The sequence below is a fragment of the Triticum aestivum genome, chromosome 1D, assembly GCF_018294505.1.
Source record: "Triticum aestivum cultivar Chinese Spring chromosome 1D, IWGSC CS RefSeq v2.1, whole genome shotgun sequence".
Lineage (NCBI taxonomy): Eukaryota > Viridiplantae > Streptophyta > Magnoliopsida > Poales > Poaceae > Triticum > Triticum aestivum.
Window position 1 is genome coordinate 36,029,873 of NC_057796.1, and position 15,822 is coordinate 36,045,694.

The 15,822-nt window shown below is 43.8% G+C and overlaps 3 protein-coding genes across 3 annotated transcripts; all 3 read right to left on the minus strand.

Annotated features, from left to right (window-relative positions):
* Positions 1-232: 232 nt before the first annotated feature.
* Positions 233-1,423, minus strand: LOC123164279 (uncharacterized). The gene is made up of 2 exons (XM_044581700.1): positions 1,189-1,423; positions 233-1,082 (listed from the first exon to the last, which is right to left on the minus strand). Exons 1-2 carry the CDS (start codon positions 1,216-1,218, stop codon positions 540-542), a joined length of 573 nt encoding a protein of 190 aa, XP_044437635.1. The 5' UTR covers positions 1,219-1,423; the 3' UTR covers positions 233-539.
* A 671-nt stretch (positions 1,424-2,094) lies between these two features.
* On the minus strand, positions 2,095-3,174 carry LOC123157467 (protein FAR1-RELATED SEQUENCE 5-like). Its single transcript, XM_044575758.1, has 2 exons — positions 3,137-3,174; positions 2,095-2,866 (listed from the first exon to the last, which is right to left on the minus strand). Exons 1-2 carry the CDS (start codon positions 3,172-3,174, stop codon positions 2,095-2,097), a joined length of 810 nt encoding a protein of 269 aa, XP_044431693.1.
* A 19-nt stretch (positions 3,175-3,193) lies between these two features.
* LOC123164291 (uncharacterized) lies at positions 3,194-4,414 on the minus strand. The gene is made up of 3 exons (XM_044581711.1): positions 4,298-4,414; positions 3,982-4,194; positions 3,194-3,567 (listed from the first exon to the last, which is right to left on the minus strand). The coding sequence occupies exons 1-3, from the start codon at positions 4,324-4,326 to the stop codon at positions 3,261-3,263; spliced, it is 549 nt and encodes a 182-aa protein (XP_044437646.1). The 5' UTR covers positions 4,327-4,414; the 3' UTR covers positions 3,194-3,260.
* Positions 4,415-15,822: the final 11,408 nt, after the last annotated feature.

Sequence of the window (15,822 nt, forward strand, 5' to 3'; positions counted from 1 at the left end):
CTCACATCAATCAGTTTGGAATGTTTACCAGAGCCAACGTGGCATGCCAAATGTCACCTCCAGAACTGTTTTGTATGAATTTGTTACAACAGTCAAGTTGGAGGACTAGTTATGTGCGGATTTTTAGTTTTTGTATGAATCTGTTCCCACCCCTACAAGTTTATGTACCAATTGTGGTATTAACTCTAAAATTTAACAACCGTATACATGATCAACATGACCAGTACATATTCAGAAAATTCAGAGCAAACATTTCAATAGGATGAAACTGGTTTAACAGATAACAGCTAAACATACATGGTACCTGGGTTACGTCTAGTCCTCAGATATCAAAAATAGGTCAGTAGGATGAAATTGAAATTTATCTTATTAAGATGGACACCATATAGCTCTTTCGAGCATTAAACCAGCCTTAGTTGCGCGGCCTTGTGGCAATTGTTCCTCCGGTGTCCTTCAACTCCACAATTCTTGACTCTTGCTGGTTTGCGTGGCTGCTTTGGTACATCTCCTCATTCGTGACAGGTTGTCCGCTTGTGTCCCTACTGCCTACATATCCCGCAGAACCTAGTTCTCTTACTTAAACCTTTGTATGGCGCCTTCTCCCTACTCATTGTCGGCCTCCCAACTTGCTTCCGTCTGGCAGGTGCCAGCAGGTTATCGATCCTATTTGCAGACTCATTAGACGAGTTGCTGTCATCGTTTCCGTCGTCGACTTGTGTAGCTTCGAACGGATTGCATACGTCGCCTCCTGATTGTAACATTTTCTGAACAGTACCATTGTCGGCTAACCTGTACTCCAAACCTAGGCCATCTCTGACATCCGTGTACAGCTTCATCTCGGCTGCACAGTGATTGAATAGTGATGTCAAGCGGTCGTAAGCTGCCACACTTGAGTCTCCCATGCGTACAAGCTCCATGGCTTGCTTGTACAGATTGAAATGCCTGAAACTAAATGGGTTTTCCTGAGCGTTGTCTCTCTGGTACTGCATCAGGTGGGCTGGAAGCACATCTCTCGCATCTCGTGTCCACCTTTTCAGAATGTGCTTCTTTGGGATTTCTGTCACACGAATGAAGTCCATTACCTGCAAACGGGAGCATTTTTTTGGTCAGAACTACATCATGTAGCTGAGCAGGTCAATTTTACAAAAACAAAGGAATCCTATATGTAGTCATGCTGTTTTGAATCACCTTCAGTATATGGCTGCACAACAGCCCCATGTGGGCAAACTGTCCGCACTCGCAATCAAATTCATCTCCACCTTCAATCACCGTCACCTTGTATGAGGTTTTGCACCACTTCTCCCGCCGTGCAGCATCTGTATGTATTGCGATATACTCTTTCCTTTTTCTTTTTCTTCTACCTGATATGCACCACACTCATACAGTATATGGCCAAACTGCTCGAACATAGCTCTTGTGTAAATCTTCCCAGCGTGTCTCTCAGTTGCCATATTTGCTCGCATGAGTGGCCTCCCCTGCAACAAAAGACATCTATAAGTAATATATCATTTGATCAGGTCAATATCACCGCCCCAAACGTTGCAATTTATTATTTAGTTTTGCACTTACAATTGCTGTCCGCTTTTCCTCATAATTTTCTTCTGACTCGCGGTCAAAAATTAAACTCATATACTTCCTCACAAAAACATGCATAGGGCAACCAGGCGGCGCGTAGTTCTTTAGCATGTGATTTGCGCTTTCACTCTGTTGTGTACTGGTCATTTTTGCACAGAACACCCCCTTGAAGTAGGGCTTTGCCCATTTGTGACGTATTTCAAACAAATTAGTCATGTAGTCATGACTTTTCAAGTTGTATTTCTCTATTAAGTACTTCCAGCCATCCTCAAACTCATCTATGGTTAGCATGTGGTTGACAACCTTGTGAAACTCTGGTTGAAAATCACTCTTCTTTGTGTACAATGGGCCAAGCGACTCTTTTGCCTTCTTTAGCACATGCCACTTGCACCACCGGTGAGCCGTGTTTGGCATGACATTACTTATGGCAACCTCCATCTCCCTGTTTTGATCTGCAGTTCATTCATACTAAACTCATTAGTCTTATTTGGACTAACTGTTATACGGATTAGTTCTAAATTACACTAATAAATTTGCATCCAATCTTACCGGTAAGTATTGTTTGTGGCGCCCTCCCCCCCCCCCCCCCATTATCCTAACAAACTCTGAGAAGACCCACTCAAATGTTTCCTCTGTCTCATGCCGAACTAGCACACCAGCTAGTATGATACTCTGGAAATGGTTGTTCACTCCAACAAATAACCCAAATGGCATGTCATACAGGTTGGTCCTATAGGTTGTGTCAAATGTAATGACATCCCCAAAGAAGTTGTACTGGAGCCTACTGTTCCCTGTAGCCCACATCAAGTTGCTGATCCTGCCCTCTTTGTCTGCCTGAACTCGATACGTGAATTGTGGATCCTTTGAGCACAGATCATGAAACACTTCCATTGTTTTCCTAACATCATCTTCTGCTTGCTCCCGGCTTATCTTGCCACACAAATTCCGCAGAGCTCTTTTGGTAAATGGCACATTCTCCATCTTTCCAAAAAAGCTGCCAATAATGCTGTAGACTTTTGACAAATTGACATTGTTCTGCCTCAACTGCTTCACTAAATCCTTGCTGTAAACGTCAATATGCTTGTGTGACGGCCAGTGTATTGTCTGGCCATATGTTTGTGACAATGCATGGTTGTGTCCATCTCGATGCTCTGCTATGTACCATCCATTGTCCTTTGTTCTCAGTAGTCTGATGAGGGATGGGCATTCACACTGGCACGAACGAGAATAGTCTGATGAGGGATGGGCATTCACACTGGCACGAACGAGAACTCTCAACGATTGGCTTCCCCTGACGAAACAATTAAACTAGTCAGCCTCTGTCAAGTGCGCTTCAAGTAATATGTAACTTATTTGATGCCACATATAATTCCACTCACTAAGATACCAGGCATAAGCAGCAAATATACAGTATTTTAAGTCTGCAAAAATTCATATTCAAGTAACACGAATTTAAACCGTGGACCGCAGATGAGCTTACACTCTATAGCGCACCCAAACGAGATACATGATGAACATGTACGGTACATATTGAGACAATTTAGAGAAGACATTTCAATACGATGTAACTGGTTCAACAGATAATAGATACGCATACATGGTCACCTTGAAATAGGAAAAAATTCAGTAGTACGAAATGAAAACAATATCTTATTTAATTTCCACACCATATATGTGTCCTAGCATTAAATATTGTTAATATATGTTTGGTCTATCTTTCCTCTTACCGCGCATCCACACACGATCTCTTGCATACACTTGCTCCTGTTCACGTTCAGCCTACTCTTTCCGTAGCGAATTCCAAACCCTTTCTCCCATGAGTATAAATTGTAAAAGTCGTATGCTTCTCCGAGGGTGTCGAAACTTGTTCCAATCTTTGGCACCATAACTATGTCTCTTGGATGATCCGCAAACTCTCTAATGGTTTTCTCCAGCGCCGTGATCCTGTCCGCACAAGGAGGCCTTCCTGGAGCAGCAGCACCTACACGCACCCTGCCCATTCATATCACGAACAATAATAAGGCACGGGTCACCAAGAGAATACAGCACCTCTGAGCCAAAATGGTCCACAGTTACAGTCATTTCAATCAGTTAGAGAATATCAACACCGCTGAGCCAGATGGTGGGCATTTACAGCCAATTCACTTGAATTTTCATAATCCATCATCTTCAGAGTGCTCACCGGCGCAGATTAAAATCCTATGTTCTTTTAAACAGACAATCTGATTCAATCATATATTGTAAATCAACCATTCTATCATGTATTTACCATACCCAAAACGGAAATTCTTATATATAATTTTTCCAACGTATTTTCATCGGTAACTACTTGCAGAACTCATTCAAACAATTGCATATTGGTACTACTAAATTCTCATGAAATTTATAGGCTAGGGGGTTCACTACCTTTGCGTCCATCCTGGTGTCTTTGGGTCCAACTGCTCTATTGAGTGCTCGGACCCCTGAGCCTTATCCCCGCAGGATGCTGCCGGCCGATAGATCTGGGCGTCCGCACTTGAACCGGCCGGAGCAGGAGCAGGAATCTCCGCCGGCGCGGCCACAGGGAACCGCACGGGCTCCATTGTCCCGTTATTTTCATTGACCTCCTCAAGCAGAGTTCTAATCATTCCACACAAATTCATCACGCGCAGAGTATAGATCAGTCAGCCAAAAAATCAGCGCAGAAACATGGTAAAAAATAGCTCACGTCGTAGATCCGTACTTGTTTATTGGCTGCAGCAAGAATTCCATGGTTGGCGGAACCCCTGCGAGATCGCCGGGCCGCCCACTCGCCGTCGCCGGAGTCAATTACTCCCCACTCTCTCAGCCTCACCCCCCACAGGGAAAAGATACAAATCCAACTTCACTTTCTTATCCACCGACTCGCACAACCACTGCATTTACTGCGTGCACTGCCGGCGCTTCCGTCAGCCACTGTACCTGTTTCACGGATCAGGACCCCGCCGACAACGTCGAGCCACGGCTCATCCATGGACAGTCAACGGCGTTCATCCCAGGCCCATCTGTCAGGTGTGTATAGTTCAGTATATATTCACTTCCCGTGCTCCCGATGGAACTGCCAACAGGCTCAGTAATTAAATGTATCGAATCTCATAGCAATTCTCGACGAACCTGATACCGAGCTCCTGTGCGCTCGCCATCACATACTCCGCGTCCCCATGAACGTTGCTTTCTCCTCCGTGGGCACTACTAATCTCTAATGTGTTGTGTGTCCGTTGCAGGCAAAGGAGATGGGCATCACTGATTTCATCGACTCGAAGGCGTGCAGCAAGCCCGTCCACGGGTCGACTACAGCTTCTAGTGCAGCAGCAACGTTTATGTGCTTCCAGAGGCTTTCGTTTCCACACACACGATGTATGCATTTCACACTTCCTTCGCAATCAACTTTTATCATTAAATTTTCTGATGAAGAGCAACTGTCAAAATAAACTTTTCTGAAGAGCAATTTTATTATTAATATTTTCAGGAGAATTTTGATTTAGGTGTCGGATTCGGGGACACAAATAGGCTCTTTTTTTCTGAGGAGAAACACAAAATGAGTACCTGGTGTCATGGACTGGCCAGTTTTCAAGCAATTGGGCTCATCAATCTCGAAAAATCTTGTGAATCCGGGGATTGACCGTCGAATTGGGGATCCATCCGACGCCTTGGATGATGCCGCTGCATCCCATGGAGCTGGTCAATGGCCGTCGGATCACAGGGCTGTACCTTTCGCGACTTAAAGGACAAGTCCCAGCTAAGCATCTCGCCGACCAGTGCATGCAGGGGGTAATTTTTTAACTTAATATAAGACGTTTTTACAGTTTACATTAAGTTACAGAAGTTGTAGTAAAATGTAAAACTTATGATGAATAAAGATAATTTACTTTAATAAATGGCAATGACTGTTTTTGGCAGGAGGTAATTTTGATGGGTTCAAAACCCACGAGATGTCATTCTCGAAGATCAATGAGGCTTTTCAGCTGCTGGAGGAAGGCAAGTCCCTAAGGTGTGTGCTACGTCTGTGATGACGTGCACGAGGAATTGCAAGTGTTGATCTGGTGAGGTTTGCCGTTGTTGTTAATTACTACTCCCTATGTCTAGGTGTATAAGTCACCTTACGAGAACCAAATAATTCCAAAATACTTAGGCACGGTGCATTAACTCCTACCTCGTTTCTTATTTCTTGACATAAATAAAAGAATCAACCAATAAGAATTAACCCCATCAATTTCTCATTTCTTATGCTTTCAATGACTTAAGACTAACAAACGTAACATGCAGTGGTCAGTTTATTACATGCAATGCTATTAATTAGTAAATAGACATTAAGTTCTCTCGTTTTTTCCTCCGACTTGGTCGCAGTGCACAACCTAAGATGACTTATGCACCTGAACGGAGGGAGTACCATTTATTGTACATCTTATACACTGGAGTGAAGTCGACTCATAAATATGCGTTGTGTTCAACTGGGTCTCGCTCAACTACGAACTATTAAGTCTCGATTGATCCACCTCCCGGTTTTGTGCTCCTCGTTTATTGGCTTTTGTTTCGGGTGTGTCACTTTGTGTATCATGAAAATTCATCTGTCTAATATTTTGTGTTATAGATAATCTTTGTAAATGTGAGTACATGTTCTGCTATGTATTATGGCTCAGGGGTTGTGATCGGGATAGGAGTAGGAAAGGTCATACTCCACATATTTAGGCATGAAATGTCAAAATAGCATGCAGCGGACCGACCCGATAGGGCTCCAGTACAGTTCATCTCATTCCCGTGAAAACCGGCACCCATCACCCTATGCGGATATTAGCTCCTGAAGAGAAAAAAAACCATTGAAAAACCTTACTATTGCTTGCTTCTGATAAAAAAACTAGCCGCGTATCTTTTCTAGACTGATCAAACACAATATATAGAAAAGAAAATATATTAGTATATTCGAAAAATGTTTATCCTTGTTTAAAAAGTGTTCATGTGTCTAAAGAAAAAGCTTATACATTGCAGTATTCATGTGCTCTCCAAAAATGTTCACGCATGAGGAAACAATGTTTGTTTTACAACGAAATGTTCATGCATGAGTAAAATTAAAGTTATGCACTTTCAAAAACTGTTCACACATTTCTCTAACAAACAAAACACATAATGAGAAAAAAATGAACAAATAAAATGATAGAAATAAAAACACAAAAAAAGTTTGACAAATAATTCTAGAAACCAGAAGAAAACCTGGATGGAGAAGGCGAAGCCATGAAATAAAAAAGAGTAAATGATAAAACTAATGGAAAAGAACGCTGGAAACCGGCTGAAAAATGAAATCAGAAAATGAAAATGAAATGCACGGAAAAAAGAAACCATACGAAAACCACTCAAAAAACAAAGAAAAACATGACGGAAAAATGAATAAAAAAACTGGTTTGGCCGATGAGCATCTTGAGGTGTGTGTTGTAGATAGGAACGAGGGTTCCCCTTCTAATGAGAGCTTCAATATCTCGCTTGACGCGAGATAGACGGTAGCCTCACCTCAAGCAGGCCTATCCTGGGCCGGCCCGATAGTTTTAGGTTTGTTATTTTCTTCTTTTCCTATTTTATTTTTCATTACATTTTTATATTATTAATATGTTATATACTTCGAAAATTATTTAATTAAAGGTTCGTCATGCACTTTAAAAATACTAACACAGTGTAAAACAATTCATGCAATTTTAAAATAAATTCATAGTATATGAAATTTTTTGTCACATTTTAAAATATTCACGTGTTCAAAAATGTTTGTGAAATTTATAAAAATAAATATAAATGTATCGTCTTAAAGTAGGCGAGTGATAGCATTCGTGTTTTCTAGTACTAGATTGTAGAATAGCAAAATCACGTTCACTAAAATGCCCAATGTGATCCACCACTTCTTCTTTCCGTATAGCTCATATTTACGCGTTTTGAAATATATATTTACAGTCGCTAAAATGCGTAGTGGGCAGGCTTACTAGCGGTCACGCATGGCTCTTCACTCCCAAGAAAAGTAGCTTCACCCCTTGCGATTTTAGGCATAGGAATCAATTGATGTCACTCCTAAAGGGGAAAGTATTTAAAACACCTTGTTCCTTGCTTCGGGAAAACTACTTACTTGGCTCGGCGAGCGCGCAGGCGGCGAGAGGGCGCGCGGGGGCGGCGAGCGGTGCGCAGGCGGGGCGCGGCGGGCGCGCGCAGGGGCGTGCGGGGCGAGGTGCGGTGGCTGCACCTAAAATGTCACTCCCAAGAAAATGTTCATGAGTTACTATACCACTATATAGTGTACGAATAATTTGGAATAACAACCGTTGGATGAAGCCGATCCGATGGTAGAAACATGCCAAATCCGAGTGTTGCTGACCATTGGATCTTCTCATCAGTTCACTAGGTTCTACCATGTGTACTATCTAGAAGATTATGTGGTTGGACTTAAGCCATCTGGACATTTTGCGTAAAACTTAAAGTACACTTCTACTTTATTCTAGACTCTTCCATACTCGTACTCTCCTAATTTCATTTTTCTGTCCAAACTATCACTCATTTTTACTTTGTATTCAAGGCTATTTACTTTCATAAATCATATTTATCTTTGTTGATAGAACAATAGCTTTATAATAGCCAGAATAGGTACCTAGACAAAACACACTCGATATATTTTTACGTGCTTTTGCATCTTATATGTCATGTATATGCCTCACAGTTCCATTTGCATGTTATAATAACAATATGTCTATCTTTGGTTGTAGTTTGATTATATGAGCTCTGACATGCTACGCACGTATAACTTACTAGTTGAAAAATGTTCGTGAATTGAAACAACAATGCACTTTAAAATTTATCCTAAATTTTGAAAATGTCTGTGCATTTTTAAAAGATTCATGAATTTTATTAAAAAATGTTCATGAATTAAACCACTAAAATAAAATAAAATACTTAGAAAATGAATATAAAATAAGAAGAAACTGGAAATAAATGAAAAGTCAGAAGCAAAGCAAAGCAAACCGGTAGAGAAAAAACCAAAACAAAAATAATCAAAAAAACATGTGCGCCATATATACCTACTAATACTAATAAAGCAAGGTGTGTTTCGTCAATTTTTTCATCCGTTCAGCGCTGATTTTTTTTTCTATCCGAGGTGGTACTAACTTCTTATGCCTTCGTCTATTAGAAAAAAAAAGTTTTTTCAGGATTTCGTATGTGGGACACACGTCGTAGCCCAACGAAGCCAGCCCACTTATTTTTCTATCCACGTAGCTCGGAAAATTCTATTTTCCGCACGGGGCAACAAATAGCCGGAGATTCGCACAGGACAACCAATAATGGGCTGGCCCAATTTTATTTATTTCTGTGTTTTACTTCTTTATTTATTCTCCTTCCCCTATCTCTTTTTTGCCTTCCAAGTTTAGTTTTCTTACAGAATTTATTTCATAAAATGTATAAAATTTAAATAAAATCAAATTTTGAAAAATGTTCAGAACTCTTTTTTTTCTATATTGAAGAAATATTCGGAACTTGAAAAAAGTATCCCATTTTTTGAAAAAATATTGTTTTTTAAAATTGCTCGAGGTTCCTAAAAAATGGTATTTTAAAAATGCTCCAAATTCGAAACATATTCTTGGTTTAGTGAAATTTTCATAATTCAAAATAATGTTCGCGTATAAAAGATAAACATTTTTGAAAAATGATATGAATTTTCAACACATGTTTCCGTTTCAAAAAATCTTCACAAATTAAAATAATGTCCATGCTTTTATAAAAAAAGTTGTTGTTTACAAAAAATATTTGTGAATTTAAAATATATTCATGTTTCAAATTTTGTTCCCGTTTTTCTGAAAGTGTGCATACTTTTCAAAAACCCTGTTCAGGATTTAAAAAATAGTCCATATTTCCTACAATATTTAGAAACGTCATACCTTAAAATCTCCTCGATTGAAGGAAAAGTAGATTGAATAATTCATGGGCCTTCTCCTGGCGTACAGTGATGTAACAAAACTCTTAAATGCCCTCGATCGATGAATGAAAAAATAGCGGATTGATTACTTCACAGCCGGCGAAACCGAGAAGCTAAATGTTCATTTTTCACATGCACACAGGGTTTTGCTTGCACATATAATTCTCACTAACTTTAAATGCATATTATTTTTTTCTCCCGTTGCAACGCACGGGCATATGTGCTAGTGTTTCCTTAATTGGGGTGGCACATGACCGCCCTATGTGTATTGAATATCTCTGCTACAAACAAACAATAGGTAATGTCGTGATGGACAAAAAAGTTTGCTGCACGAGTAAAAAAACTTTTACATTTTTATTTTGAAAAATTGTTCACGTGAGAAAATGGGGATGCTGTTCGTAAAGAAGAAAATTTAACTTCATTTCTTTGATTTAAATAGATTTTAGAAGAAAACTATATTAAGGTAATCTAAAACATAATAAAATGCAAAAAAAATCTTGTACCTCAATTAAAATGGTCATTGTATGAAAAAAAAATGTTCAGCTCATTTGTAATCATATACAGAGAGAACAATATTCATTACCTTTACTTTAGGTTTGTGGGTGATAAGGATGATCATTGGTGTTTCCATAGAGTTCTTCAATTTTCTTCCAAACCTCATGAGCGCTATCAATGATGTGATCATTTCTAATGCATTGTCACTTGTAACTCTTTGGATAGCATTGGTAGCTTGACCATGCATTGAGGTGTAAGTCTTGTTCTTATCTTGGAGTTGGACCGTGAGGACCTAGGGGAGGAGCACCATCTTGAAGGAAGCACTTAATGTTTCGAACCTACACCAAGGAACTTGTCAACCATCTTTTTCTTTACTTGGTGGTAAATTGATTGATTGTTATAGGTGGTTTTGTCATGGCAAGAGCCGAGAAGTGGAGTTGAGAGAGAGAGAGGGGGGGTAATTTCTTATGTTATGTGCTAGGTGGTAAATATGGTAAAGTCATAGGGTAATTTATTATGTTACCTATTGAGTGATAAATATGGTAAACTGGTAACAGAGACAAATTGGCATCTTACCGGTGGCGGACGCCCACCACTGATACTTGGGCAGTCCGGCCGTCCATTTTTCTCTTCCTTCCTTCCATCTACCTACCTAACCCTCCCTCCCCCTCCCCCCCTTTCGGCCCCTCAACTCTCTCAAACTCCCTCTCAGGCCAACTTCACCGCACGACCCCATTTTGTCCGGGTGTGTCCGTTTGGGGTAAAACGGACATACCAGACGACCCAGCGGCAGACCCCATTTTATCTTTTTGTCGTTTCGTGTCCGTTTCACCCCATCTCTGGATCAAAGTTGGTCTCGTTTTGAGGCCAAAGCGGACACAGACGGACACTTTCTGGCCACTCCTCGTCCCTCGGTCCGCTTGCATGTGCAGTGTGGCCTGCCTGTCATACAAATAAAAAGGGCCCACCAACCCACCCACCCACTGCTGCATGCGACGGGCGGGCTCGGCGAGCGCGCAGGCGGCGACGGCGGCGGGCGGTGCGCGGGCGGGCGGGCTCGGCGAGCGCGCAGGCGGCGAGAGGGCGCGCGGGGGCGGCGAGCGGTGCGCGGGCGGGGCGCGGCGGGCGCGCGCAGGGGCGTGCGGGGCGAGGCGGGCGCGCGCAGGGGCGAGGCGCGGTGGCTGCGCGCGAGCACGGCGCGAGGGCGGCTGCTGCCCCTGCGCGAGGGCGAGCGCGGCGCGAGGCCGAGGCAGGGGCGGGCAGGGCGAGGCGGGCGCGGGCGCGGGCGGGGCGGGCGGGGCGAGGCGAGGCGTGGCGGGACGCGGCGTGGCGAGTTGGGGCGCCGCGCGGGCGGGGCGTGGCGCGGCCGGGGCGCGCGCGGGGGCGGGCGCGACGTGGCGAGGGGGGCGCGACGCGGGCGCGCGTGGCGGCAGGGGGCACGGCGGCGGGCGGGCGCGGCGGCAGGGGGCGCGCGCGGCGGTGGGCGCGGCGTGGTGAGGTGGGGCGCGACGCGGGCGGGGCGCGGCGGCGGGCACGCGCGGCGGCCGGCGGGGGCGCGCTTGGCGCCATGCGCGACGGCAGGCGGGGGCGAGCAGCGACAGGGGCGGCAGCGGGCTGGCGCGGCGAGCAGCGCGAGCTGGCTGCTGCAGGGTGCAGGCACGGCGAGCGCGCGGTGGCGAGCGGGCGAGGAGCTGAAGGGCAGGCGGACAATTTGGGTTCGATCGCTGCGCTGGGCGCCTCCAACAATGAGCGGACACATGTGTCCGTTTTGCTATCTATTGTCATCCCAAACGAACGAAATTCGGACAAAGTGAACGTCCGTTCGGGTCGTGCGGTGGAGTTGGCCTCAGTGCCTCGAAGTTGTGGTGGCGATCCGCCTGTCCGTGCGAGCGATGATGCTTCGATGGCAGATTCAGCGGGCACAGCAATGATCCAACAGGTGCAGGTCAACGGATCTAGCGGGCTAGTGGTGGCGAATCCAGCGGGCACGCGTGGTGGTGGATACAGCACGCGCGGCGGCGGTGTCAGCCTACATGTTGAGTGCATGCGTGCGTGCTAGCTTCCCGACCAGGGACAGGGCCGTACCGTGGAGTGCCGCTACTGTGCACTGGGAGGTGCATCCATTTTCTTTATTTCTAAAATCATACCAGTGACGGGCGAAAAAAAGGACGATCGCAATTACGTTTCCTTGTCAATGACAGATGGATATTAATGTCCGCCATTGGTAGTGCACGCCTCAGTGACAGGCATTATGTAAAGCACGCCGCTGATAGACTTTTACCGGGGGCGGGCGTGACTCTCATCACTGATGACTTATTAGTTGCAGCGGGAGTTTAGTGATGGACGACCTTGACAGCCACGCTATTTGCGCCCGTGAGTGCTAGCCAGTTCTTACAATCATTAAGTGAAATACCCAAGTCATAGTTCGCCCCTTAACTCGAGCAAACTTAGCTAAACTATCACTAGCTTTGTTTTGAGCACGCGATACATGAGTAATACAAGTTTGTCTAAGGCGAAATAAAAGTCTAATTTCATACACCAAGGAGGCATAAACTGAACGATCAACTTCCCCAGAAGATAACAAGGATACTGCCATACTTGAATCAGATTCAATTGCAACAGGCAAATCAGACCTTTGTATGGCAAGTGATAATCCTTCCATGATCCCACATAGCTCAGCTTCTAGTGGATCTCTGCAAGAAAATAGTGATCTACATGCTGAGAAAATAACTGAGTTCTATAAGCAGTTGTTTGGTCCTCCAGAAAATAACTGTGTGTCTCTGGATGAGTCCAGGGTTGAGGATGTTCCTCAGCTCACAGTTGTGGAGAATGATGTTCTGACGGCTCCTTTTACCGAGAAAGAGGTATTTGAGGCCGTTTCACAGATGGAAACTAACAAAGCGCCGGGCCCAGATGGATTTCCAGCGGAGTTTTATAAGAAATGCTGGTTTATCATTAAAGGTGATTTGTTGCCTTTGTTCAATGATCTGTTTGCTGGGCAGCTTCATCTTTTTCAGCTAAATTTTGGAACGATCACACTTCTTCCAAAGAAAACAGAGGCTGTGAGAATTGAGCAATTCAGGCCAATCTGTCTTCTTAATGTTAGTTTCAAAATTTTCACCAAGGTCGGGACCAATAGGCTCTCACAGATCACGCATGCTGTTGTGCAGCCTACCCAAACTGCCTTCATGCCGGACAGGAACATCCTTGAGGGTGTTGTGGTCCTACATGAAACGCTCCATGAAATCCACACGAAAAAGCTGGATGGGGTTGTTTTCAAAGTGGATTTCGAAAAAGCGTATGACAAAGTCAAATGGCCTTTCCTTCAACAGGCTTTACGCATGAAGGGTTTTGATGAGGCCTGGCGGCGCCAGGTAGAATCCTTTACGCAAAAAGGTAGTGTTGGAATTAAAGTAAATGATGATATAGGTCATTATTTTCAGACACACAAAGGCCTGAGGCAAGGAGACCCAATGTCCCCTATATTGTTCAACATTGTAGTCGATATGTTGGCCATTCTCATAGGCAGGGCAAAGAACGCCGGTCAGGTGGGTGGCTTGGTGCCTAACCTAGTTGATGGGGGTTTATCCATTTTGCAGTACGCTGATGATACAATCATCTTCATGGAGCATGACCTGGCAAAAGCGAGAAACATGAAGCTGGTGTTGTGTTTATTTGAACAATTATCCGGTTTAAAGATTAACTTTCATAAAAGCGAGTTGTTCTGCTTTGGTAGAGCCAAGGAGGAACAAGAGGCTTATAGACAATTGTTTGGTTGTGAATTAGGGGCTTTACCTTTTACTTACCTAGGTATACCCATTCATCATCGTAAGCTCACGAACAGAGAGTGGAAATGTATCGAAGATCGGTTTGAAAAGAAACTTAGTTGTTGGAAGGGCAAACTTCTGTCTTATGGAGGCCGGTTAATTCTTATTAATTCGGTGCTCACAAGTTTGCCGATGTTCCTACTATCTTTCTTTGAAGTTCCAGTTGGGGTTAGGAAAAGGCTGGACTTCTATCGGTCAAGATTTTTTTGGCAGAGCGATGATCTTAAGAGAAAGTATAGACTCGCCAAGTGGGATATTATTTGTCGTCCCAAGGATCGGGGGGGGGAGTTGGGTATCGAGAATCTTGAGGTCAAGAACAGATGCCTGCTTAGTAAGTGGCTATATAAGTTATCAGTTGGGACTGATGCGACTTGGGCACAGATACTTCGTAACAAGTATCTGCAATCCAAAGCCTTGTCACAGGTGACAATGAGACCAACTGATTCGCCATTTTGGAAGGGGCTTATGAGAGTTAAGTCAGCCTTCTTTAATAGAACAAAGTTTATAGTCGGAGCTGGTAACGATACTCGCTTCTGGGAGGACACTTGGCTTGGTGAGACACCTTTGGCATTACAGTACCCAACTCTATATCGTATTGTGCATCGCCGTGACGCGCTTGTGGCAACGATTATGCAGGCCACCCCTCTTAATATTCAGTTTAGGAGGGTGCTTGTTGGTAATAGATGGGAAGCTTGGCTTCATCTGGTGCGTAGACTGATGGAGGTTCAGCTACAACATCAGCCCGATCAGTTGTGTTGGAAACTTACTAGGTCTGGACAATTTACCGTTAAATCGATGTACATCGATGTTATTAACTCGAGTGTCATTCCTAACTCCAAACACGTTTGGAAAGTCAAAGTTCCTTTGAAAATCAAAGTGTTTATGTGGTTTGTCCATAAACAGGTTATTCTAACAAAGGACAACTTGGTTAAGCGCAATTGGACAGGATCTACTAGGTGTACTTTCTGTGATCGGGATGAAACCATTAAGCATCTATTCTTTGAGTGCCCGTTGGCAAGGATTTTGTGGCGCTCAGTGCAAATTGCTTTTAACATTACTCCTCCGAGTTCGGTCGGGTCGTTATTTGGAACGTGGCTGGATGGGATAGAGTCCGTTACAGCTAGACACATTCGTGTAGGAGTTTGTGCGTTGTTATGGGCAATTTGGAACTGCAGAAATGATTTGTCTTTTAACAGAATAACTACTATTCATTTTTTGCAGGTTGTATTCCGTGCTACGACGTTGATCCGTATGTGGTCCCTACTCACTCCGACGGAGGCCAGGGAGCGTTTGGTTACTGGATCTGTCCGGTGGGAGATGGTAGCGCGGGATATATTCAATCGGTTTGGATGGCGGTCATGTAATAGGATAGGCAATTAGTTTTCCTACCTTTATTTCTGCCAGCCGGTTGTGGCTTTATAACTTTTTTGTTTTCATGTCGAGGTCTATGTGAGCTCGACGTTATTTTCTTTTACGACTCTTAGACTTTGTTAAACCTATTTTATTTATATATGTGGCCGTATGCATCTTCCAGATGCAGAGGTCGGGGAGTCCCCCCTTTTCCAAAAAAAAAACATGCTGAGAAAATGATCTTGCCCTCATTGTCTCAAAGAATCATACCAGCACCAGCACCATCACTTGCTACAAACGAGCCATCAGCATTCAATTTGACCCAGCCATTAGCAGGAGGTACCCATCTAGCTTCAGATATCGCTTGTTGTGGTGTGATCGCCGCCCCAACATGCTGATCAAAAGATATATATCCCTTTCCTTTCGTTAGATCCATCTCCGAATTTAACTTGATGCCAATTAATTCATCCAGATATCTCCTCAAAAAGCTCACTGAGGACTCCATGACCGGCCTTGGCTTGTGATGCACAATTTCATTACGCACATACCAACTCCTTCAGAAGATGAGCAACACTTTAGTACGATCAATATCACATAACTGGTCGAGCACATGAAGGA